We start from the raw sequence: 21,624 nt of genomic DNA, 5'->3' as shown, positions 1-21,624 counted from the left end.
TCTGATCCTTTAGATAAACATACGACAAGGAACTTCTGATATGAGACCATCAATGAGAACACTTCCTATTTCTATATAGTTATTCTAAACATTCTCAAAGTCTGTCACTACGTCAGATTCTCACTTCTTCAGGTCGGATAAGTCAAACGGTTTAAAGTATTTTTTCTGGCTATGTGCTGAGATGAGGGCTGAGGAGCTGCTCTGTAGTCTGGTCGCATGGCGTTAACACAAGGTTTATTTTGCTTCTGTCCACAGGGGGCGCCAAAATCTACAAGAAATGAAAGTTTCCTGTAGCAGCTTTAAAAAGTGACAGCACCAATTTCACACGAAGCTAAAGTTACATACATTCGTGTTTTTTTTATCTTGAATTCACTTCACTTGCAATCAATGTTATTCTGCAAATAAACCAAAATTACAAAACACCATATGATTGAGAATTTTATTTGGATACCACAGTTTATAACCAAGAGGGCGTGAGCCATGGCTGATTGGTACAGTAACTTAAACATTACAGTTTGATTCAGTAAAATCAATATCAGAACACTGCAGAAAGCTTTTTGAACTTAGTGTAAACACAAGAAACAAGGATAATAAAACAACCATATTTTAGTGTTGGTTGATTGAATTTAAGAACCACCTCCTTACTTTAGCACAACAACTTTAAAGCAGTATGAACGTGGTTAATGTTTCCAACATTCTTACAACTTGCTAACAAGAAATAAAGAAAAATAACATGTTTATATATGTCAGTGCTTGAAATGAAGTCTGTACGTACTATTAATGAAAATATAACTGTATATAAAAAAAAGTATAAGTAAAGACTTAATCAGTAAACGCAGCAACTTAAAGTAACATTTCACTTTCTCACATCAACATTCCAGGAAAGGTTTACATGGATCACATTCAGCAGAATTGTAGTGTTTTTCTTTTCTGGCCATTAAAGTTTCAAAATACATGTTTGGGATCATCACAGGAAAACCACAGGAAGCAGCATCGTCAGTTTGGTAGCTCACTATCTTACAATTTGCAATGAAATCAACAGATGTTACAGCGAAATGAAATACTTCTTTATGCTTCAGACAGGCACAGATATAAAAAATAAAGTAATTTGGCTGCAATAGTTTTAATGTTCATGTAGCTGTCAGTTAAAAATCCACCCCGTCTCTGCTGTAAGTGCAATAATGTTATACGGTAAAGGCATACATTACTTTAGTTTGAATTACCCTGTGACACATTTGCATGAACAGTCATATCAACAGGTTAGTGAGACCCATTTTGTTTCCAACATTTTGGAAGAGCTTTTTGATGACAATAACAAAATACGGAATATATGTTACCACATATACAAATATACCACTAATAAGACTATGTTTTAAGAGCTTAAAAAAGTAAAAAGCCATATTTTCACATATATACTTCATTAAGGCCTCATTTTCATTCTTCGTCCACTATCAGAAGTTCCGTCTTTTCTTCTTTCAGCTTCCTTTTACATACTTTGCTATCTTGATTTGGCTTCCTGTCTCAACAACACAGTTATAATCAACATCACGTCACTGTGGTTCCATGTCCGAGCTCGGGCAGATCTCTCTGGCGCCTTTCCTCTTCCCCCAGTGCAGATGTCTGTAGATGGAGTCGAACATTGACACTGTGTAGCGTGCAAACAGGCTGGTCCACTTCACCGCATCCACCATCCACTGCACGGTGCGCCCCACGAAGGCCACAAACACTGTGGTGTAGTGCGCCAGCAGCATCAGACTCCTCCCCAGCTGCCTGCCCTGGTTGATGATCAGGTTGACTCTTTGATCATGTCCTGCCATCTTCATTTTGTCTTCTGTATGCTTCCAGGTGTAGAATTAATGTGTGTTCTGGCTCAAGGGATCATTTTTCGTTTTTTTTTTTTCACAAGTTCTATTCCTTGCAGATGCTCCCTAGAAAGCAGTAGACGCTTGGTAACTTGCAGACGGTCCCTTACACACGCAGCTCCCAGGCTGTCCAATCAGAGGTCAGGAAGCTTTGTTTCCGGGAATGTTTGGTGATGTGGCTATGCTCTGACATCCATCCGAGGAAATATATCAGATAAAAAGCAGACACATTTACCTGGGAAGCACAAGCACAGGTAAGTTAAAGGGTCATCTCTTTTTTAAAAAGACACCTTCTTCTGAGCTGCATAGCTGAGCTGTCACGCACGGAGGAGAAAACCCCCGCGAGGCAGCCGTTAAAGAAGCTGTCCTTATTTACGAGTATTCAGCGTTAGCTAGCTAAGTAGCCTTAGCTAACTTACAGTTCCGTGGCAACTACAGCCAGAGTAAACACTGGAGCTTTTCACAGACTATCCCGCTCACGACACCCTTTCTTAATCTTCTCGTGTCTCTACTTCTTTCTTAAAATGTCGCCGTCCAGCCGTGTGAAAAGTTTGCCGTCCATTTTCGCGTTAGCTTGCTATAATCTTTGCTGTTCACTAAAAGAGTGACGCAGCCGCAGTGGAGTGTCCGGCGGGTTCGGAAGGAGTCGGATCTGTTCGGGCTGACTCGGGAGGTAACAGGTTGGGGGTGTCTGATAATGTGTTGTTTTGATGTAGAAGAGGAAAAGTAAGGAATTGTACAAAATATGCTTCAGCAAGCATGGTGGTGCAAATTTGTGTGGTGAATAAAAAGCTGCAAATATCCTCATAAATAAGTAAATAGATAGATATATAAATAAATATATATAATGTAATATATTAATTTGACCTCATGTTCGAGTTAGTCTGCTTATTACACAATGAGTTATGGATATTGGGATATGCATGTGTATAGATCTGCAACAAATATCAAATGAAATGTGTTGCATTATTTTTTGCTGACCAAAACTATTCACAAAGCACAAAAGAAAGATGAAGATATGTCACAGAATGTACAATCAAGTGATAACATTATCTGGTTTAAGCTTAAATGGTATAAATGAACTGGGTTGTTTATGCCTATGTGACAGTAAAGAGAAAACATTTTACATCGTGGACAAAACGAGATATTTGAGGATGTCATGAGCTTTGGGAAACACTGTCTGACCGACATTTTTGCTATTTTCTGACAGTTTCCAGTGCAAACAACTAAACGATTGATCTTGAAAATAATCTATTAATCAATAGGCAAAATACATGGTAGTTGCAGCCCTGAAAAATACGTTGAAATCAACTAATCAATCGTCCAAATAGTTATTTTTCTACTGACTCGACTGACAGATTCAGCTTTAGTGTAATGTTTCCTGCCTCTGCCTGCTGACACTGTGTGCATACAACAGTGTAATCCAGTAAATATGCTCGGGACTATGTTTATATTCACACCTCAGAGGACATGTCATTCAGCATCAGCGTCAGGCAGCACTTCAAGCTGTTCTTGGCACCGTCTTCGAAGAAGGGCAAGTGCATTATGAACGCAAGACAGGTTTAACTGTAGGCTGCAATTATGTTACCATGAATAAACTAAAAAATTCACGCTCGCAGCTGAGAAAATACTGAGGCTTAACATTGACGGAAGACTGTGTCAACGGCAGAAAGGTTTTGATGAATAGGTGTTTTGTTTCCACCATTTTATCTACAGCAAACAAAGCAGGGTGTGCGCAGTTGCAGCAAAGGAATGATTTATGTCACCCACATTACTTTTGTTGGTTTACACTGAAGCCTCAAAGATTTGTTATTATTTCCCTGCTCGCAGTGCCGTCTTTATGTTCAGCCGTCTGGCCACGGTCCTCCAGGAGCTTTCTGGAGAGGAGGCCCCAGATGGAGACCAACAGGTGAGAGAGCAACGCATACATTAAAATGAAGAGTAATGCTTCCCCAGATGATACAATATAAGTATTTGTATATTTTGTGCCTGGTCCAGTTTTAACACCCTCAAGAGATTTTTATCCTCTGAAGATGATGACATGAAGTGTCTGCTTGACTCTCATGTTTTAAAGCAAAAATAGATTATTTCTTTAGGCATCTTATATTTACAGAAATAGGTCAAAACAAAGGAAACACTCGCAGATGAGAAGTATTTTTTATTTTTTTTGTTTGTGTGCATTTATTTGCTGATGAGGGCTTCTAGCTGAAACTCATTTGTTTTGTTTTGAAATGAATAAGAATAAGAAGACTGATTATCTGTGATTGCCGGAGATTTGTTTGTCTGGATTGATCACTATCATGCACCCGATTCATTATCATAGTTCGTAGCAGTGTGCACTGCTATTTTTCAACAGATAAAGGTCAGAGACAGTTTTATCTTGTATTGCATACTCCAAGGATATCTAAATATGTAATGCAAGATTTAAAAAAAAGTTCACTCGCTGACTCAAAATGTTGGCATAACTCTGACCCAGATCTAGGTGCTTGTATCATAGATCCTATTCACATCATCAGAGTTGTTTTCTCAGACTTGACTCAGTCATTATGTTGCTGTTTCACACAGGTTGAGTTGCACTAACTGTGACAAACAAACTGACTTTATCTGTTTCCGTAACCAGGACACGCTGGTGCGTCAGCTCCCCGCCGATGAGAGTCAGTCTCCGGTGGAGTCTGAGGCGCCTGAGGAGGTCATGGAGAGGCTGGCTCACCTGGAACAACTGGTGGTCCACTTGAAGGAACTCATCCGAGATAAAGACACCCAGCTGGTCCAGAAGGACACTGAGCTGTCCAACAAAGATGTACAGCTTAAGGTATCAAGTCTTTAAAAGGTACTATATTCTTTATGCAAAGTAACGTCTTTCCTGACAGAGCACATCTACCTTTTTGCTTCCTATCTGCAGAATGAGAAAGATGAAGCTGAGGCCCGCTTCACCAAACTCAAACTTCAGGCCAAAGCGAAGATGGCCTCACTCACCAAACAGATAACTGAACTGAAAGGGCAGGGAGGAGCAACAGTAAGTCTGAATCATCTTACTCATGCTCGTAGGATCCGCCTCCAGCTCTCTTTTGCAACTCGCTAACCACAAACTCACAATAAAGCTAGAGCACTTTTTTTTTAATCTGACTTGAACATCTGTTTTGTCTGCAGCAGAGTCCAGACAGCTCTTTCACAGGAGCCGATGCTGCAGTTGAGGAGGAGCTCCAAGAACTTAAAAACAAGCTGAGGGAGGAGGAGGCGAACAGCAGAGGGCTTCAGGAACGACTCCAGTCCACAGAACAGCTCCTTCAAGAGAAAGAGTCCGTGCACACTGAACAGGTAACAATGCTTTGTCATGAATTAATGATGTTCAAATTTCATGACAGAGCTCTTCCTGAATGATTTGGTGTTTTTTTTGTCTTCAGTTGAGGAAGCTGCAGGCTGTAGTCTGTGAGAAGGATGTGCGTTTCCAGGAGCAGATCCAGAAACATGAAGAAGAGCTGCTGAGGGTCTCGGCACAGACTCAGAATGATGGCGAGCTTCAGCAGGTACATCCAGCAGTTTTATCAAATAACTGACTTCTAATTTGTGGTTAATTCATTTATAATTCATCAATTCAACCCCTAGTCTAAGTGTGTTTCAGACAATATCTGTGTATTTCTAAAAGAAGAAAAACAGCTAATATTCATTTTTGAGAAGATGGAACCGTGGAACCGTGGAAATTTTTGGGGTTTTGCCCGAAAAAGGAACAAATGTTCTTTCTATCAATTCATTAATTAGTTTCACCTCTAGTTGATTGTTTGAAACAGGACAGACACTTGTCTCAAAGGGCTTTAAAATCTATATGACATTCATCATCTTCTATCCTTCGACACTTATCTTTGATTGCTTGAAAAGTGATAGAAACGAATAATCGATCTTCGAAATTAAAGCTGAAATGACTAATAGATAAGTTTGAGTAAAAAAAAAAAAAAAAACAAAGAAAATTACCTGATTCCAGCCTTTAAATTTTTTTTTTAATTTTACAATTTTCTGGCATTTTATACACAAAGCAACTACTGATAGAGAAATATATACATCATCAAGAAAATAATGGACAAATCGACAAAATAAGTAATTTTTTGCTGCCTTAATCAAAGTAGTTTGTGACCAGTTTTCCTTCTAATGACTAATCAGTCAATTGACTATAACTGGCAAATAGCTGAAATTTGCTTCGGTTCATCTCTCGGTGAATAAACACAAAAATGTTTCAGTCTATTCAGCAGATGGAATCCTCATTTCAAAGACAAGTTTATCCTGAATACAATCATTTGGTCTTTTTTCGTCCTCCCAGGCACTGAATGCAGCACAGAGGCGCTGTGAGGAGCTCGAGGAGTCCTTAACCTCTCGCTCCCAAGTGCTGGAGATGCTGCAAGAGGAAGTGAGCAGTGCAGACCAGCAGAAACAGGTACAGATCCTGTTGTTCTGGATGCCAGTGTGCAGCTACTTAAATCATGTGGCTTTAGACACTGTTCCACACATTGGCAGATATTTACATATGCTTCACTTCTAATGAAACCTGCTCCTGCTTGATGAAAAGATGACTACTCAAACAAACACACCCTGCATCGCCATTAGTATGCATTGTTTGGCTGAACCACAAAACCCACACCCACTAATATCCTCCTCCTCTCTGCCTCGTTCTCTTTCTGCACAGATCTTGACTGCTCAGTTCCGGCAGATGGAGCAGGAGTTGGTCGAGGCTGTCAAGCAAAGGGAGGAAGAGAGGCGGCAGTGGGCAGAACAGTCCAGCAGGGCCGATGCTGAACTCTCGGCCCTCCGAACCAGTCTGGAGGCTTTGGAAAGGCAGAGCATGGAGGTGGCGAGGCAGGAGAGCGAGCTGGCCTCCTTGAGAGAGGCAGAGCATGTTAGTCAGGAGGCTCTGGAGAAGGAGAGGATGGAGGTTGCCAGGTTGGAGAGAGAACTAGCTGTGATGAAAGAGGCTGAGCTTGCAGCCGTCCAAGTGAGCCACGATGCTTCAGAAAGAGACAGGGCGGAAATAGTTCGGCTTGAAAGTGAGCTTGCATCTATGAGGGAGGCAGTCGAGCATGCCAGCCAGGACGCCCCACAGAGGGAGAAGTCAGAAGTAGAGAAACTAGAGCGAGAGCTGGCTTCACTGAAGGAAGAGCAGGAAGATTCTCAGAGGAAGGGTGAGATCTTGGCTGAAATATGGAGACATCTCCGTCCTCTGGCTCCAGAAGATGTGCAATCAACAGAGGAGCTGCCCTTCCCTGCTGACTTCTCACTGGTCCTGGACGCTGTTCAGTCTATTGAGACACAACTGATGAAGCTGAGAGATGAAAGCAGTGAGATTGAGGAAAATTGTGCCGAGCTCACAGACACCATGGAAACCCTTCAGGGTAAGAAAATGTGCCTGGGTTCTATTTTTTTCATGAAATTCAGTGTGTTAATCCCAAACATTCAGTATTATATATTATATAATAACATATTTTATGATGAATCTCTGATTTTCAGAGCAACTAGACAGAAAAAACACAGAACAGCAGGAAACCGCTGCCAAGATACAAGAGCTGGAGCAGCAAATCGTAACGGTCAGTGCCAAGAAGAACTCATTTACACCTGATATTAACATACAATCTGTCTCTGTATGCATTATTGGGGTTATGGCGTTCTGTCCAAGAGCCACTGTATTATTTGTCAGGATTAAAATCTTGATTCTGCCTGCGATGAGATCACACTATGTAAATAAGTTATGCAGGGCTTGTGGACTCGTCAACAAACATGGTGCAACTGAGGTCAAAGGAAGCAGAGGCTGCTGTACTTTGAATATTTAAATTATTATGCTTTAAAAGTCAGGAATAATCTCAACTCTGAATCTGAAAATTTCTGAGCTCTCCTGTTTGAATCTCCACATTTCTGATGTTACAAACTTTAAACCTATCGCTGAACATAACACTGTCTTTTTTCTTTTTACTTGCAGAGTTGGCAAAATGTAGATAAACCTAACTCACTCTAACAAGTATATTCCTACATAAAACCATGTAGATTTCCTTGAAATTAGTAATGTGATGTGAGGGTCTGTTGCCTTTGCACAGAAATGTCCTACAGGTGGACACTTGCTGTACTTCCTTGAGTAAAGACGTTAACTCAGTACTTTCTGTAGACAAGTTTCTGTACTTCCACGTGAGTAAAAGAAAGTGTGTACTTTTGCCACCGCTGCATAAAACCTTCTTCTACACAAGATCACGTATATTTACTACATACATGTATACACTTAACCTGCAAGGCTTAAATTAAAAAGAGGATTTGTAAAAACATTTAAATTTGGTTAAAATCTGTCTTAAAAAACATTAGATTTAAGTGTGTGACACCCTGCGTTAATCAAAGACTTCTAGCTACTACTTGAAGTTATTAGCTAGAAGAATGTGGTCATATCGTACAGACTGCATTCTCAAGTTGAAGTAAAATGAAAGGTTCATAAACACTACAAACATGGGTTTAAACAGGAACTGAACTGAAGATAACCACAGTTAAACCAAGCACGAGTAGATCAACGCTACTGTAGTTTAATGTTGGTCATAATTGTGGTACATGGCCAGACAGATCATTTTCAAGGTGGTACATGATGTAAAAAGTTGCAGAAACACAGGTCTGGATGATTCACATTCCGATCACAGTGCGAATGAAATCTTAAAGTTGTTTTGGGGATCATTACCTGCTTGAAACCGGATGAAAGCAGCTTATTTTTCCTGAGATATAAACTTCAAAAGGAATTCGTAAACAGCTCTGAAATATTCTGTAAGTTTTATCATCTCTGCAAGGCTTTAACTTCAAAGTCTCTCAGTGCCTTTGTAACGCCTCTGTCTCTGTTTTTATGATTAATAAAAGGTATTGAAGTAGAAGATATGTAGCTTAGTGTAAGCTCAAGAATAAGAACTTTTAATTATTTAATTCAAAGTAGTTCTGTCTACAAAGCCAGGCAGCCTTTTCATGAGCACTTTTCGTCTTTCTCTTAAACAAAGTTTGCAGAGTCAACTTTTATTTTGAGAGCAGGGCGGTCGGACTTGTCTCATCTTCTACACCTGGTGGTTCAGAGGCACAACTGGCGTCTGGCCAGGTGTCCCAGACAGGACAGGAGCAGGGTCATAGACAGTAATTAATACAGTGCAACACTTCAACTCGCTGTGAGGAAGCATGTCTAATCCCTTCTGCGCTGATCCGTTGTCATACCCGACCTTCACCTAACACTACAGCCGTGTCTGCAGCTGATAGAGATTTAAATTGTAAGAGCAACCATATAGAGTTCTGAAAAGTGTCATTCCTCCTTTTCCTCTAGTAGACGATTAAATAAAGGATACAAAGAAGTTTCAATCCTGCCAGTTCTCATTTTCTGTTTCCGTCTGTTTCAGATGTCTGAAAGAGACGACGTGACTGAACCGTCAGCAGAGGATTCATCTGAAGCTAAAAAAGGTACAAAAACAGGATATCACTCCCAAAATAAAACTCATACGTTACATCAAAACAGTCAAACGCTCCAATGTTCACACAGACGGTAAAAAGGAGTTTTGCTCTGTGTGTCAAACACAATTAATCTGTAAATAAAGTGAACCATCAGTTGCAGCCATATTATGCATTTTTACAGGTGAAGCTACCCACCAGTGTAAAGTTCTTACCAGCTGCAACTTCTGCACCACTGCTCTGCTTTCAAATCATTCTGGGGGTTTTTTTTGAAACAGTGTAAGAGGAAAAGTTTGCACAGTCATACTTCAGGACATCATCCTGTCTTTGTTTGATTTTTATTATTTTATGTGCAGAAGTCTTAAACTAGACTGACCAAGATAATAAAAGTAGTCAGTTCCGTTTCTGGGATTGATTTTGTTCAGTTAAATATTAATTTTCTGAACGAAAAACTCTCGGAATGAACTTTGATCTGTTGTGCATCTGAGCAGCACACATCATCTTCTGAAGCTGCATAAAGTAATTGTTAAGACTGTATGGATTAGAGTTTGGGTGGTTTGTTGTCTTCCTTTGATCAGCCTGCTGCAACTTCAAATAGATAACCACTAACAGGCGCATAGGACCCAAACAGCAAGACAAAGAACACCAAAACTGTCTCCTACCACTGTTCAGAGCATTTTACGTATTCTCTCAGATTGCAGAAAAGTACGCTACAAGCCTGGAATACTAAGGGTTTGGATTTAAAATGCAAGACAACAGTATTTCTCCCAGCATCTATTTCTAAAACATCTCATCTTACAATCTTCCGCTTGACTTGAGATATTTCTGATTGGTTATGAATTAAACGTGATCATGTGCCAAAACACTTTAACCCACTTGGAAGGAAAGTTTCTGATGCAGTCACAGGACACAGAAAACCAAATTGTATTTATTTTTGATGTATTAATTTGCACAGTAAAACAAAACAGCAGAAACACAGCGACGAAATCAAAGAAACAGATTGTGCAGGATTCAGAAAATTATGAGAGGCTTACGCATTACGAGCAAACAGGAAGTCCTGTAATGCACAAAAATAGTAAACATGGGATCAAAAGCAAGCATGAGGAAGCAGCAAAACAATAAAATGGATACAAAACTATTTATATTTCTACTCTGCGACAAAAAGTTGTCATAAACCAGCTTCCCTCGCTCTGCAGCAAAATGACTTTGATTCCCATCTTGTATGTGTTGCCTTTGTTATTATGCAAATGATGCCGTTGCAATGAAATAAACTTATCTTGGATTTAATGTAGATTATGTAGAAAAAAACAATTTCCTTCAACTTTTCCCTTGAAAAAATGAATTTTCCTTACTTTGTTGTCATACAGCTCGCATCGTGGAACTGGAGCAGCAGCTGTTAGAAAAAGACAACGAGTTGGCCGGGTTACAGGAGTCTCTCAGACTGGCTACACGGCAGATCTCCAGTGATGTTGCATCCTGTGAGAACGATGATCAGACACCAGATCAGGCCCAGGATGCCAGTACGCCCTCACGTGACAGCTCTGCAGCCCTCACTGACTTCATGGAGGACCCACAAGAAGAGGAGACCACTTTAGTTGCTGAAGACACCTCAGTCATCTCCATTCCTGCAGACAATGAGAGCAGCCCAGAGCTTATTGGACACCAGTCTGAATCCCCAGAAGAATCCAAAGGGACCTCCTCAGATGAGATGATCGCCAGTTCAGATTCAGAGGTGGCCCACAGCAGCTGGACCCTGCTGGAAGCTGTGAATCAAGATGGAGGCCAGGAGTGGCCATCCTTAATGCAGGACTTAGGCCAGATGCAGCTGCAGTCCTCGTGGGAGGCAACGAGCATGGAGTCGGAGACCTCCACAGTTCAAGTTGAAACCTCCTCTGTCGTCATACGAGAGACGGTACAAGTTCATGTAACTCACCAGAGTTCATCCTCCACAGATGGAAACGAACCCTCTGGTCAGGTCTTCGCTCAGGTGTTAGCTGAGGAGCTTCAGAAGAGGTACAGCGAGCTTCTGGCTGAGCTGCAGAGGCTCAGAGACACAGCAGCACAGTCACAGGAGAAAATCAAGAGCCTGGAAGAAGACACACAGTCTCTCACTGCTGCCAGAGAAGAGGCAGAGTTAAAGGTGAATAATTTTGCAGAGGAGCTTAAATCAGCCAGAGAGGAGGTGGACATGCTTTCCCAGCAGAGCAGCTCTGTGGTGGAGAAACACAGCGTAGAAATGCAGCTTCTAGAAGAACAGATAGAAATTTTAACTGCTCAAAGTAACGCAAAGGAGGAGAAGATCCAGGCCCTGCAGGCAGATCTGGAAATGGCCCGTGAAGCTTTCTCTGAGCAGCAGGGACAGTTCAGGATGCTGAGTGTTCAGCTGGAGGACCGAGAGCTCCTCTCCTCTGAGCTTGAAAGGAGGCTTCGAGAAATGGAAAACAATATGTTGGAATACTCTCAGACGTCAGAGATCAACAATGACACTTTGTCAAAGCAGGAGTCGGAGATCAGCGAGCTGCAGCTTCGTCTCAGCGAAAAGGAGCAAGAGGTGATGGAGCTCAGTGACAGCATGTCCGCAAAACTCCTCCAGGCAGAAGAAGAGAAGTTCCAGACAGACAGAGAGTTTAATAAACTGAAAGAGCAGCTGGTGGAACTGGAGAAGGTCAGAAATGAGAAAGACAATGTTAGTTGTGAAGACTCAGCTGCTCCTGAAGACGATGAAGTTGCTAGTTTGCGAAAAGAGAAAGGAGTGCTGGAAAGCCAACTGATGACCACGAAGAAGAAGCTGCAGGCTGCTCTTGTGCAACGCAAAGAGCTCATGAAGAAGGTTGCTGATTTTGAGACGGAAGCAAAGAAATGGAAAGAGCAAAAGGTCGAAACTCCAGAGGTTGAACAATCTAGAGGACATGAGATTGAAGAAATGGAGGCCAAACTCATCGAACTGGAGCAAGCTCTAAGATCCAAAGAAGAAACAGTTGAGACTCTTGAGCAGAGGATCAGTCAGCAGGATCAAGCTCTCACTGAGGCACTTGCTCTGAATGAAAAGCTAAGTGAAGAAGCTGAAAACTCTCAGCAGGCCGATGTTTCATCCGGAACAACTGTGTTACAATCCCAAGTGACTTCTCTCGAAGCCGAGTGTGAAACCCTTCAGAAGAAAGTTCAGGAGGCACAAGAGTCCCGCAAGGAGACTATCCGCAAAGCAAAGGAGAAAGATAGGCACCACCGTGAGCAGCTGAAGCAGCAGAAGGAAGAATACAGCGATCTGATGGAGCGTTTTGAGCTGCAGAGCGACGAGCGAGAAGTTCTTCTGACTAAACTGAGAGAGTTTGAAGAAAAAGGGGGGGAAGTGCCTCACCAAGAGAGCAAGCAACTGGCTGAAAAGTTGGAAAAGCAAGCAGCAGGTGACTGGGTCCAGGAGGACTGGGTGGACTTTGCTGCATCTGAGACGGATTCATCACAACCACAATCCAGCGATCCAGTTCAGCCTCCTGCAGAGAAGTCTGCCGTTCTTTCTGCACAAATGGAGGAATCTCTGAAAGCTCTCACTGAAGAGATCCAAACTGTGCGGATTGCTAACGCAGAACTAGAGAAGCAGCTGCAGGAAACCCAAGACAGTTTGTCTCAGAAGGAGGCTGAAGTTTTGGAAGTGGGTGAAGAGCTAAAAGCACTACGAGAAAAGGAGAGACAGATCGATGCACTCTCAGAGGAAATTGATGATCTTCGGGAAAAGCATCGCCAAGCGGAGTCTTACGCTGAATCCTTGAAATCAGAGATGGAAGCTGCAGCCAGCGCAGCATCTGCCGATTCTACATCCTGCATTGCAACTCTTCAGGCTGAAGTTGAAGACTTTAAGCAGTTCCTCGACAATAAGAACCATGAAATCACGGAGCTGAGTCAGCAGCTCAGCGAGCAGACCTCTCTCATACACTCAATGCAGGATACAGTGTCTGAGAAGGATCAGCTAATATCTTCTTTACAGGAGGAACTGAAGGCCGAGCAAGAAAAAACCCAGAGGTTAGAGGTTGAGGTTCCACAGAAGCAAGAGGAAGAAAAAGACAGCGAGGCGAAGATCCAGCAGCTTCAGCGAAAGCTTCAGGCTGCTCTGATCTCTCGCAAAGAGGCTTTAAAAGAAAACAAAACCCAGAAGGAACAACTGGCTTCAACTGAGAAGCTCATAGCTGAACTGCAGCAGAAAATGGAGTCAGCCGAGGATGAGCTGGAGAAGCTCAGAGCGGAAAAAGTGAAACTGATTGATGAGGTAGACCGGACGTTACTGGAAAACGAAAGCTTAGGCTCATCCTGCGAGAGCCTCAAACTGGCCATGGAGGGCATACTGAACGAGAAAGACGCCTGTAAGAGAGAAGTGGAGCTGGCGAAAGAAGAGGCCGCGAGGAGATGCAGAGAATGGGAGGAAAAGGTTCAAAGCATGAAGGACGAGTACGAGACTCTGCTCAAGTCGTATGAGAACGTGAGCGACGAGGCAGAGCGAGTGAGGCGAGTCCTGGAGGCCGCCAGGCAGGAGAGGCAAGAGCTCGCAGCCAAGGTGAGAACGCACGAGGCCGCCAGACAGGAAGCTGAAAGACAGGCAGAAGAGGCGCAGAAAGAGGTGGATTCAGTGAAAGATAAAATGAGAAAGTTTGCGAAAATGAAGCAGCAGAAAATACTGGATTTAGAGGAGGAGAATGAGAGACTGAAAGAGATGCAGGAAAGGACTGGAACAAAACGAGAGAGCAGGGTTCTCAATGCTGAAGTTGAGAGACTTCAAGATGAGCTGGAAGGTTTGAAAGCAGAGTTGGACACTACAGTGGCAGAAAGAGACTCTTTAGGGCAGCAGGTTGAAGGGTTGAAGGAACAACTTGCACAAACAGAGGTGAAAGAGGACAATATAGTTGAAGCTACTCTTCTAGGTTCTGCAGCTGTTGTAGAAGAAGTTGTCACCGCTCAGAAATCAGACATAATCATGACCAGAGCAGAGCCTGTTGAGAGTCAGAATGAAGACAAGGGAGAGGACACACCAGCTGATGAAATAGTTGCAGTGCAGGCACCAGAAACACATTTACAACCTCCCGAGGAACAAGAAAAAGCAGAAATGACTGCTCAAGTTTTATTGGAGGATAAAATAAGGGAGATGGAGGCAGCTGTCAGGGCGGAGAGGGAGCTGTGGCAGCAACAGGAGGCTGAACTCAAAGCTCAACTGGCCTCTTTTGAGCGAGATCTTCAGGAGGGCAAAGAGAAGGAGAGCCTTGTGGCCTCTTTGGAGACGTGCCTCCAAGAGAGCAAAGAGAGAGAAAGGAGTCTGATTGAGGAGAGTTCAAAGAGGGAAGCCCAGTTTAAAGAGCTGCTCAGAAGCCTGGAAACTGAGAAGGATAACGTGGAGGAGCGTCTGATGAACCAGTTGGCTCAGCTCAACGGGAGCATTGCTGGCTATCAGCAAGAGGCAGCAGACAATCGGGAGCACCTCACCGAGCTGCAGCGAGAGGTGGAGAGGTTGGAAAGGGAGCGAGCCGAGCTCGAAGCCGCGGCTCAGATTGAAAGTGATCGCGCTGCCAGGCTGGAGGAGGACATGAGGCAAGCCCAGAGAGAAAGAGCCGAAGCTGAAGCAGAGTCGGGTAAGCAGAGGGAGCTGGAGCAACAACTGAGGTCTGCACAGAGGGTGAGGGAAGGCAGCCAGAGCAGAGCACGTCAGCTGGAGGAACTGCTGAGGGAGAAGCAGCTGGAGGTCCGTCAGCTGCAGAAGGACTGCATCAAGTACCAGGAGAGAATCAGTGAACTGGGAAGAGAAACTAAAGCGCTGCAGCTCAGCCACGATGAGCTCCATAAGAAACTAGAACAATCCCAGGTGGAGACTTCCAAAACTGTAGAAGACCTGAAAAGGACTGAAGCAGAGTTGGCGAGCTGTAAATCCCAGCTGGATGAAGCCCAGAAGCAGGCGAGTGTCGCTTTAGCTGAGAAGGCAGACCTCGAACAGAATGCCCAAAAGAAAGAGGCTGCAATGAAAGCAGAGGCAGAGCAGACCCTCGACTCTGTGAGATTCAGGCTGGGAGCCGAGCTCAAGGATATGGAGCTGAGACTGGAGGAAGCGTACAACGACAGGGACAAAGAAGAGGAAGCCACTCTGGAGGCCCGAGAGGTCGCAGAAGCAGCTGACAGACGGGCTCAGGAGACACAAGCTCGTCTGGACGAGTCTCTGGCCAGGCTAGCTGCCTTCTCGCGCTGCATGTCCTCATTGCAAGATGACCGGGACAGAGTTTTGGATGAGGCCCGGCAGTGGGAGACTCGCTTCAACGATGCTCTGCAGGGTAAGGAGGCTGAAGTTCGGGAGGCAGAAACACGAGCCAAGGACCTGACAGAACAGCTTCAGAAAGAATCTACACTGAAAGAGGAGCTTCAGCTTTCAGTCCAGAGGTAAAAAAAAATCTTTTATTGTGTTATTTCCATGTTTTCTGTTATTTCTCAAAGCTTATAAGATTTTTATATTCTTCCAGACTCGAGAAAACAGTCAAAGATTTGCAGCTGAGACTTGAAGAGGAGGAAAAGAAGGTTACAGAAAGCCAAGCTGCCCTTGAGGAGGAGAAGAGCAAACTTCAGCAAACTACAACCGAGCTGCAGTCCACACAAAACGAAGCCCATGCCCTGAAAAATGAGGTTGAGAGTCTCCTTCAGAGGACCAAAGCTCTGGAGGAGGCCGTGAGTCGGCTGCAGGGTGAAGTCGACCAGGCCAGGACTGAGCTGAGAGAGAGGGAGGCAGAAGAGAGGCGGCTCTGTCTGAACGTAGAGCAACTAGAGACGGACCTGCGATCCTCTAAAGCCTTGACAGAGAGTCTGCAGACTGAGTTACATGAGAAGGAGAGGAGAGAAGTGGAAATGCTGGGGGAGAAGGAGCAAGCTGTAGCTGAGGTATTAGCATGTTGCTCATTGATGTTTACTCAGAAATCATTTGGAAAATATGAGATATTCTTAATGAATGTGTTTTTTATTACTCAGGCTGCAGAGGAGGCGAGAAAGGAGGCTGACAGCAGGGCACAGGGAGCCGAGGAAGAGCTGGAACAGAGACGAGGGGAACTTCGGGATCTTGAAGAAAAACTGCGAAAGGCGGAGGAAGAGAGCAACAACAGAAAAGCCCGACTGGACTCTTTCATGAAGGCCATGGGCTCCCTGCAGGACGACAGAGACCGAGTCCTCAACATGTACAAGCAACTGGAGGAGAAACACCTGCAGGTAATGTTCAAAAACCTAAAACTTCTAATATTTGTAGAGTTTGTTTTAGCGTTCAGTATAATATTTGTGTTGTGTCCCAGGTGATGATGGAGAAGGATGCTCTGATCCAAGAGGCAGCAGGTGAGAACAACAGCCTGAAGGAGGAGCTGCGCTCTCTGCTGGTCCAGAGAGACGACCTGTATGCTGAAAAGGCCAAGCTGTCTGCTCAGCTTCACGGCTATCGCGACGAACTTAACCAAGTCCTGAGCATGAAGGACTCCCAACACAAACAGCTCCTGGCAGCTCAGCGAGCACGTATCTCTACTCTGGAAAGGGAACGTGAGGAATTGGAGAGTCAGTTACAGAGTGTTAGCAAAGCCAGAGAGACAGAAGTAGAAGCAGGCAGAGTGGAAAGGGAGACTCTTAGCCAGGCTGTTGAGTCTACAACAGCAGCAAAGGTCATTGATGCTCCTGGCGCAGAGGTGGAGAAGCTGAGGGAGCAGCTGCAAGCAGCGAGGGAACAAGTGGAGGCTTTGGAGGAGACCCTACAGAAGGACCGGCAAGAGCAGGAGAGCAGGGGCAAAGAGCTAGCTGAGCTGCGATGGGAGGGAGGTGTGATGAGGACGGAGTCAGAGAGCGCCCAGGAGAGGGTGGCAGAGCTGGCCCGGGATTTACTGGCTGTTGAACAGAGGCTGTTGGAGGAGAAAGAGGTCACGACGCAGCTCAGAGCAGAGAACCAGTCATTCTCGAAAGCCATGGCCTCTCTCCAGGACAGCAGGGACGAGGCAGTGAACAAAGCTCATGAAATAAGTCTGAAGCTAGAAGAGATGAGCAAGGCAGGTGTCCACACAGTGCACAGCAGCCCCGGAGGCTCCACTGGAGAAGTGTGGGGGCTGAAGAACGCACTGCAAGCCCTGCAGAACGACAGGGAGAGACTGGTGAGTAACATGGCTGACAAGAAATTTACATATTTACATCATGAGCACACATACATTACAGCTCTCATGGCAAAAGTATTATTGACGATGTGAACTGTTGAACTATTTTGGTGGATTTTCATCGATATCTACCATAATTCAGCATATTCTTTGCCATTCCTTCTCTTTGTGTGCAGCTGGAGCAGCTTCAAACGCAGACGTCAGAGCTCACCAAGCAGAAGTCGGAGCTGGCTCGACTGGGAGCAGGAGAGCTGATTAAAGTCAGCCAGGAGCTGTTTGAGGAGAAAAAGAAGAACGAAGACATGCTGAGTGTCTTAATGCAGCTGGAGAACGTGGTTGAAATGGGCAAGCAGGAAATAGAAACTCTCAGGTGAGGCGCAGAGCCAGTGTTTTATAATCACTGTTATCCTCAATGTGAAGAAACAAAAGAAGAAAAACAAATGTCGGTGTGTCTTGTGTGTTTGGTAGACTGGAGCGTATAGACTGGATGGCTCAAGCAGAGCAGCTGAAGCAGCAGACCCTCGCCACGCTCTCAGACAGGGACCAACAACTGCGGCAGCTCAACGCCATGCTGGAGGAAGCTCGCACACATAAGCCCAAACTTGAACAGGAACACTATCAGAGAGAGGTAGGGGTCTGAACACATGCTTTAAGTCAGTGTTTTCAAACGTTTTTGGGTCATTACCTCTTAAAAATGAACCAAACTCTCCTCATGAATCCTTGTCAGGGGTTGTGGACACGAGTTGTAAGCTAAGAGGGATTTCTTTTTCCTTTTTATTTTCACATCTCACCTCACAGAGAATAAATAATTGGCCCTGAAGTGGTGTTAGACATATTCTACCTTGATCCAAAGCTGTTCAGAATCTTTCAGAAGTTTGGCTCTCAGAGGGCATAATAAAAACTCAAAAATCGACCAGACACGACTGGATATGGATGTTGTTTATAATGTTATTTTTCTATAATGTCATTATGTTCTCACAGGGCACAGAGGAAATGCACAGCGCACCTGGAGCCCCACAAGAACGAAGCAGCCAGCTAGACAGCCACGCCTACATAGCCCAAGTCAAAGAGCTCCAGAGAAGGTATACAATAGGTCCAGAAATAAAATTGGTTTGGTAAAACATAAAGATACTAACTGATGTTTAACTCTTTCACATCAGGCTGGATGAAGAGATGCAGCAGAGGGTGGCTGCTGAGGAGCAGCTAATGGACACACAGGATCGACTCGAACGGTATGAAATGTGACAAAAACCATAGATTGTTAAGCAGATGCAAGAAAACGAAAGCTGCTCTGAGCAATATTTTCCCATTAACTATCAAATAACAGTCCCATTTAATTCTGTCAAGCCTAATCTAATATCAAACTCGATCATAATTTAAGCCAGCCACCTTAATGTGCCTGATTATTTTCACCAAGTCCAACAAATCCATACGTTGATCCCTGAGAAAATGACAAAAATCTAGAAAAAAACATAATGTTTCTGGATCTGTCCCTTTATGCGCATCCACATCAAAAGGTCTACTCTGGGCAGAGACCCATCCTCCATCCAAGTTTCATGCAAATCCATACAGTAGTTTTAGTGTAATCCTTGTCACAAACCAACCAAGAAACAGTCACGGGTGAAAACAAAACCTCCTTTGTGGAGGTAATTAACTGTTTCAGCTCTAAAATACACACCGCACAAAATAAAACTACAACATGTGTTTATATATCATGTTGTTTTAGGTTTCTCTTCTGTATGTTAATGGTTTCAAGTGCATGTAAACTCTGTTAGTCCTGATCAATGTCTTCATTCACCAACATGTTTTCAGCTAACATCTGTTTTTATTGTTATTGTTAGTCATAGCCAGGCTAAATGGAACTCTGCAGAAGAGGCGGATCAATCAGAGACCGCTGTTTTCATCGAGCCGCCGGAAGGAGCCGTCACTCGGGTAAGGCTCCACTAATGTGCTGAGCCGCCTCATTTGTCATCGTAATGTCTGCAGTGATGAAGACTTATGAGCTGAACGTCTCCTGTACCCTTGCAGACTCGTAGAGGTGGCCCGGGCTTGATGCGGATGCTCCGAGTGGCCTTCTGCTCCCGTCAGCGCACCCCTCTGCTGCTCGGCCTCTATCTGCTCACTGTGCACGTCCTGCTGCTGCTGTGTATGGGCGGATACCTTTGAAAACCAGCTCCCTTTATACACAGAGAGAGAGGAGGGGAACGAAAATGGTGACGCAGAGCTGACCCAAGCCATCAATATGTTTTCTATTGTTACATGTAATAACTTATATCTACACAGAGACATTGCACTTTAAAGGACGTAATCTTTTAGCCAAAGTATGTGGATTTATAAAGGAAGCCGGTGTCATTTATTTTAATTCTGTTGCTATTGTATGAGTTTGATGGTGTATGATACGTTTTTCCAAGCAGAGAGGACATAAAGGGACATGGTTTAATTTTAAGTAGATTCATAATCAAGTGTTTCAGCAGATGGTGTTCTTCACGTGCCTTTAGATTCGGATACAAAAGGGTCACTTTACGTTAGGGGGCTACGCTAGGCCACCTGGTTTGTCTGTAAAACATGGCGCTGAAGCCAGCATATGTGTTAGCTTAGCATCAAGACAGGAAACGGCCAAATATGACAAAATCCAGCCAACGTAATTTGGAAAAAACAGAAAAGAATTGGAAGTTAGATCTTTCAGCCTTAAGTTAAACACCCAACAACCGTGTATGTAGCATAAGATCTGGATACCGAATCCTAATATGCTGCTTGCCTTATCCAGGTCTTTGTATACATCCACACCACATAACTGTAAAACGACACTTAACAAAACCACCACAACAACACAAAATATGTTAATAAATGAGCTTCAGGGGCGATGGCAGAGTTTAGTACAGTTGGTGAAAGCCAGGCTATTTTCCCCGTTTCTAGTGTGGAAGCTAACAGTTGACGATAAGCTCAGCGAACCCTTTTCCAGTCTTTCTGCTGAGCTAACTGGCTGCTTGCAGTAGACAGATATCAGAGTGTTTTTAATCTTACAGTCTGATGTTAAACCTCTCCAGAGAGCAAATAAGCATAGTTCCCAATATGTTGAAGTTTTGTTTAGATGGCTTGAGGTTCAGGTGTCGTCTCTTCCTCTTCTGCTCATTCCATGCACAAAAACAGAGCACAGTGCAATTTCTGTTCTTACACATTCCTGTTGTGCGTTTTCCTTTCCTTTCCAATTTCCCCTTTATATATAAATCACATTCTGAAAAAGGAGCATTATATTGAAATTTGTACATACGTACATGTATTATCAGCTGGATGAGGGTTTTCCCCTTGACATATCTCCGTCCATGCTTCTGTTGCACACTTTTAAACTTTACTCTGTAGGTTTTATGGCAGGTGAAGTTGCCGTGCGGGTGCAATGTTTTACCACCGTGTGGATTCATTCCAGAGGAGAAAGACTGCTGTGTTTTCTAATGATATCCATCCCATCATTGACTACTCAGATGTAGCATAATTTATTGTCCAAGAGTTTTACACTACCTACATGTAAAATGATATCATCCTCTTGATTCTTGTTTATTTAATGGCTCACTGTTGGTGAAATGAAACCTCTGTACTCATCTTCTCCTCACATGTTCTTCTTCACATCTAACACCTACTGAAATGTACTTTTAATGTAAATAACTTAAAAAGGGCTGTATAGAAAACTAAACTGTAATAAAAGTGTTGGTGGTTTAGATCAGGGACTCATCTTGTCAAGCATTAATTATTTGTGTGTCTGTTTATAAAACGGACATTAGGACCTTTTTGACTCATATTAGGACTTTTTTTTTCCTTTGTTGAAATTCAGCACCATAAAAACACGTTTTGTCCTATTGTTTGTGAAGTCCTTAAAAATAAATGGGTTATTATTAATCAGTGATTTTGCTGTTTGAGCAGACTTCTTTGAATAGACAGACTGTTGACGTAGTCATGCTTGTTATTGTTGAGAGCCGTTGGGCACACACAACTTCTTGTAGTTAATAAGTCATGACATAATGAAATGTTGCTCGTAAAACACTAGAATGCTTCTCTGTAGGAGAGGAAGAATTATATAAATTCAAGGGTTTTTGCTGTCACACATAAGTCACAACAACATTAAAGGTTCAGATTATTGTCTTTGTCTAGACCCTACATAGACGTATACATTTAGATTGCTGCAGGCTCTTGTG

General features: G+C 43.5%; 1 protein-coding gene and 1 long non-coding RNA gene across 3 annotated transcripts; one reads left to right on the top strand and one right to left on the bottom strand.

The window, feature by feature from the left end:
* Nucleotides 1–425: 425 nt before the first annotated feature.
* Nucleotides 426–2,504, bottom strand: LOC115595296 (uncharacterized). The gene is made up of 2 exons (XR_003986678.1): nt 2,282–2,504; nt 426–2,097 (listed from the first exon to the last, which is right to left on the bottom strand). It is a non-coding gene; the product is annotated as an uncharacterized LOC115595296 (long non-coding RNA).
* Nucleotides 2,007–21,335, top strand: golgb1 (golgin B1). 2 transcript variants are annotated; one of them, XM_030439575.1, is made up of 20 exons: nt 2,007–2,116; nt 3,693–3,771; nt 4,483–4,674; nt 4,765–4,878; nt 5,016–5,180; nt 5,267–5,389; nt 6,175–6,288; nt 6,538–7,240; nt 7,356–7,432; nt 9,251–9,311; nt 10,667–15,707; nt 15,788–16,199; nt 16,287–16,520; nt 16,601–17,437; nt 17,614–17,807; nt 17,906–18,065; nt 18,419–18,519; nt 18,598–18,669; nt 19,279–19,369; nt 19,466–21,335. In XM_030439575.1, the coding sequence occupies exons 2-20, from the start codon at nt 3,703–3,705 to the stop codon at nt 19,601–19,603; spliced, it is 8,898 nt and encodes a 2,965-aa protein (XP_030295435.1). In that variant the 5' UTR covers nt 2,007–2,116; nt 3,693–3,702; the 3' UTR covers nt 19,604–21,335. The 2 variants fall into 2 exon arrangements, with proteins under 2 accessions (XP_030295435.1, XP_030295434.1); XM_030439574.1 differs by having other exon boundaries at nt 5,013–5,180.
* Nucleotides 21,336–21,624: the final 289 nt, after the last annotated feature.

The sequence above is a fragment of the Sparus aurata genome, chromosome 14, assembly GCF_900880675.1.
Source record: "Sparus aurata chromosome 14, fSpaAur1.1, whole genome shotgun sequence".
In the NCBI taxonomy this organism is placed as follows: domain Eukaryota; kingdom Metazoa; phylum Chordata; class Actinopteri; order Spariformes; family Sparidae; genus Sparus; species Sparus aurata.
Note: the sequence above shows the minus strand (reverse complement) of the source record. Positions and strands in the feature narration are given on the sequence as shown.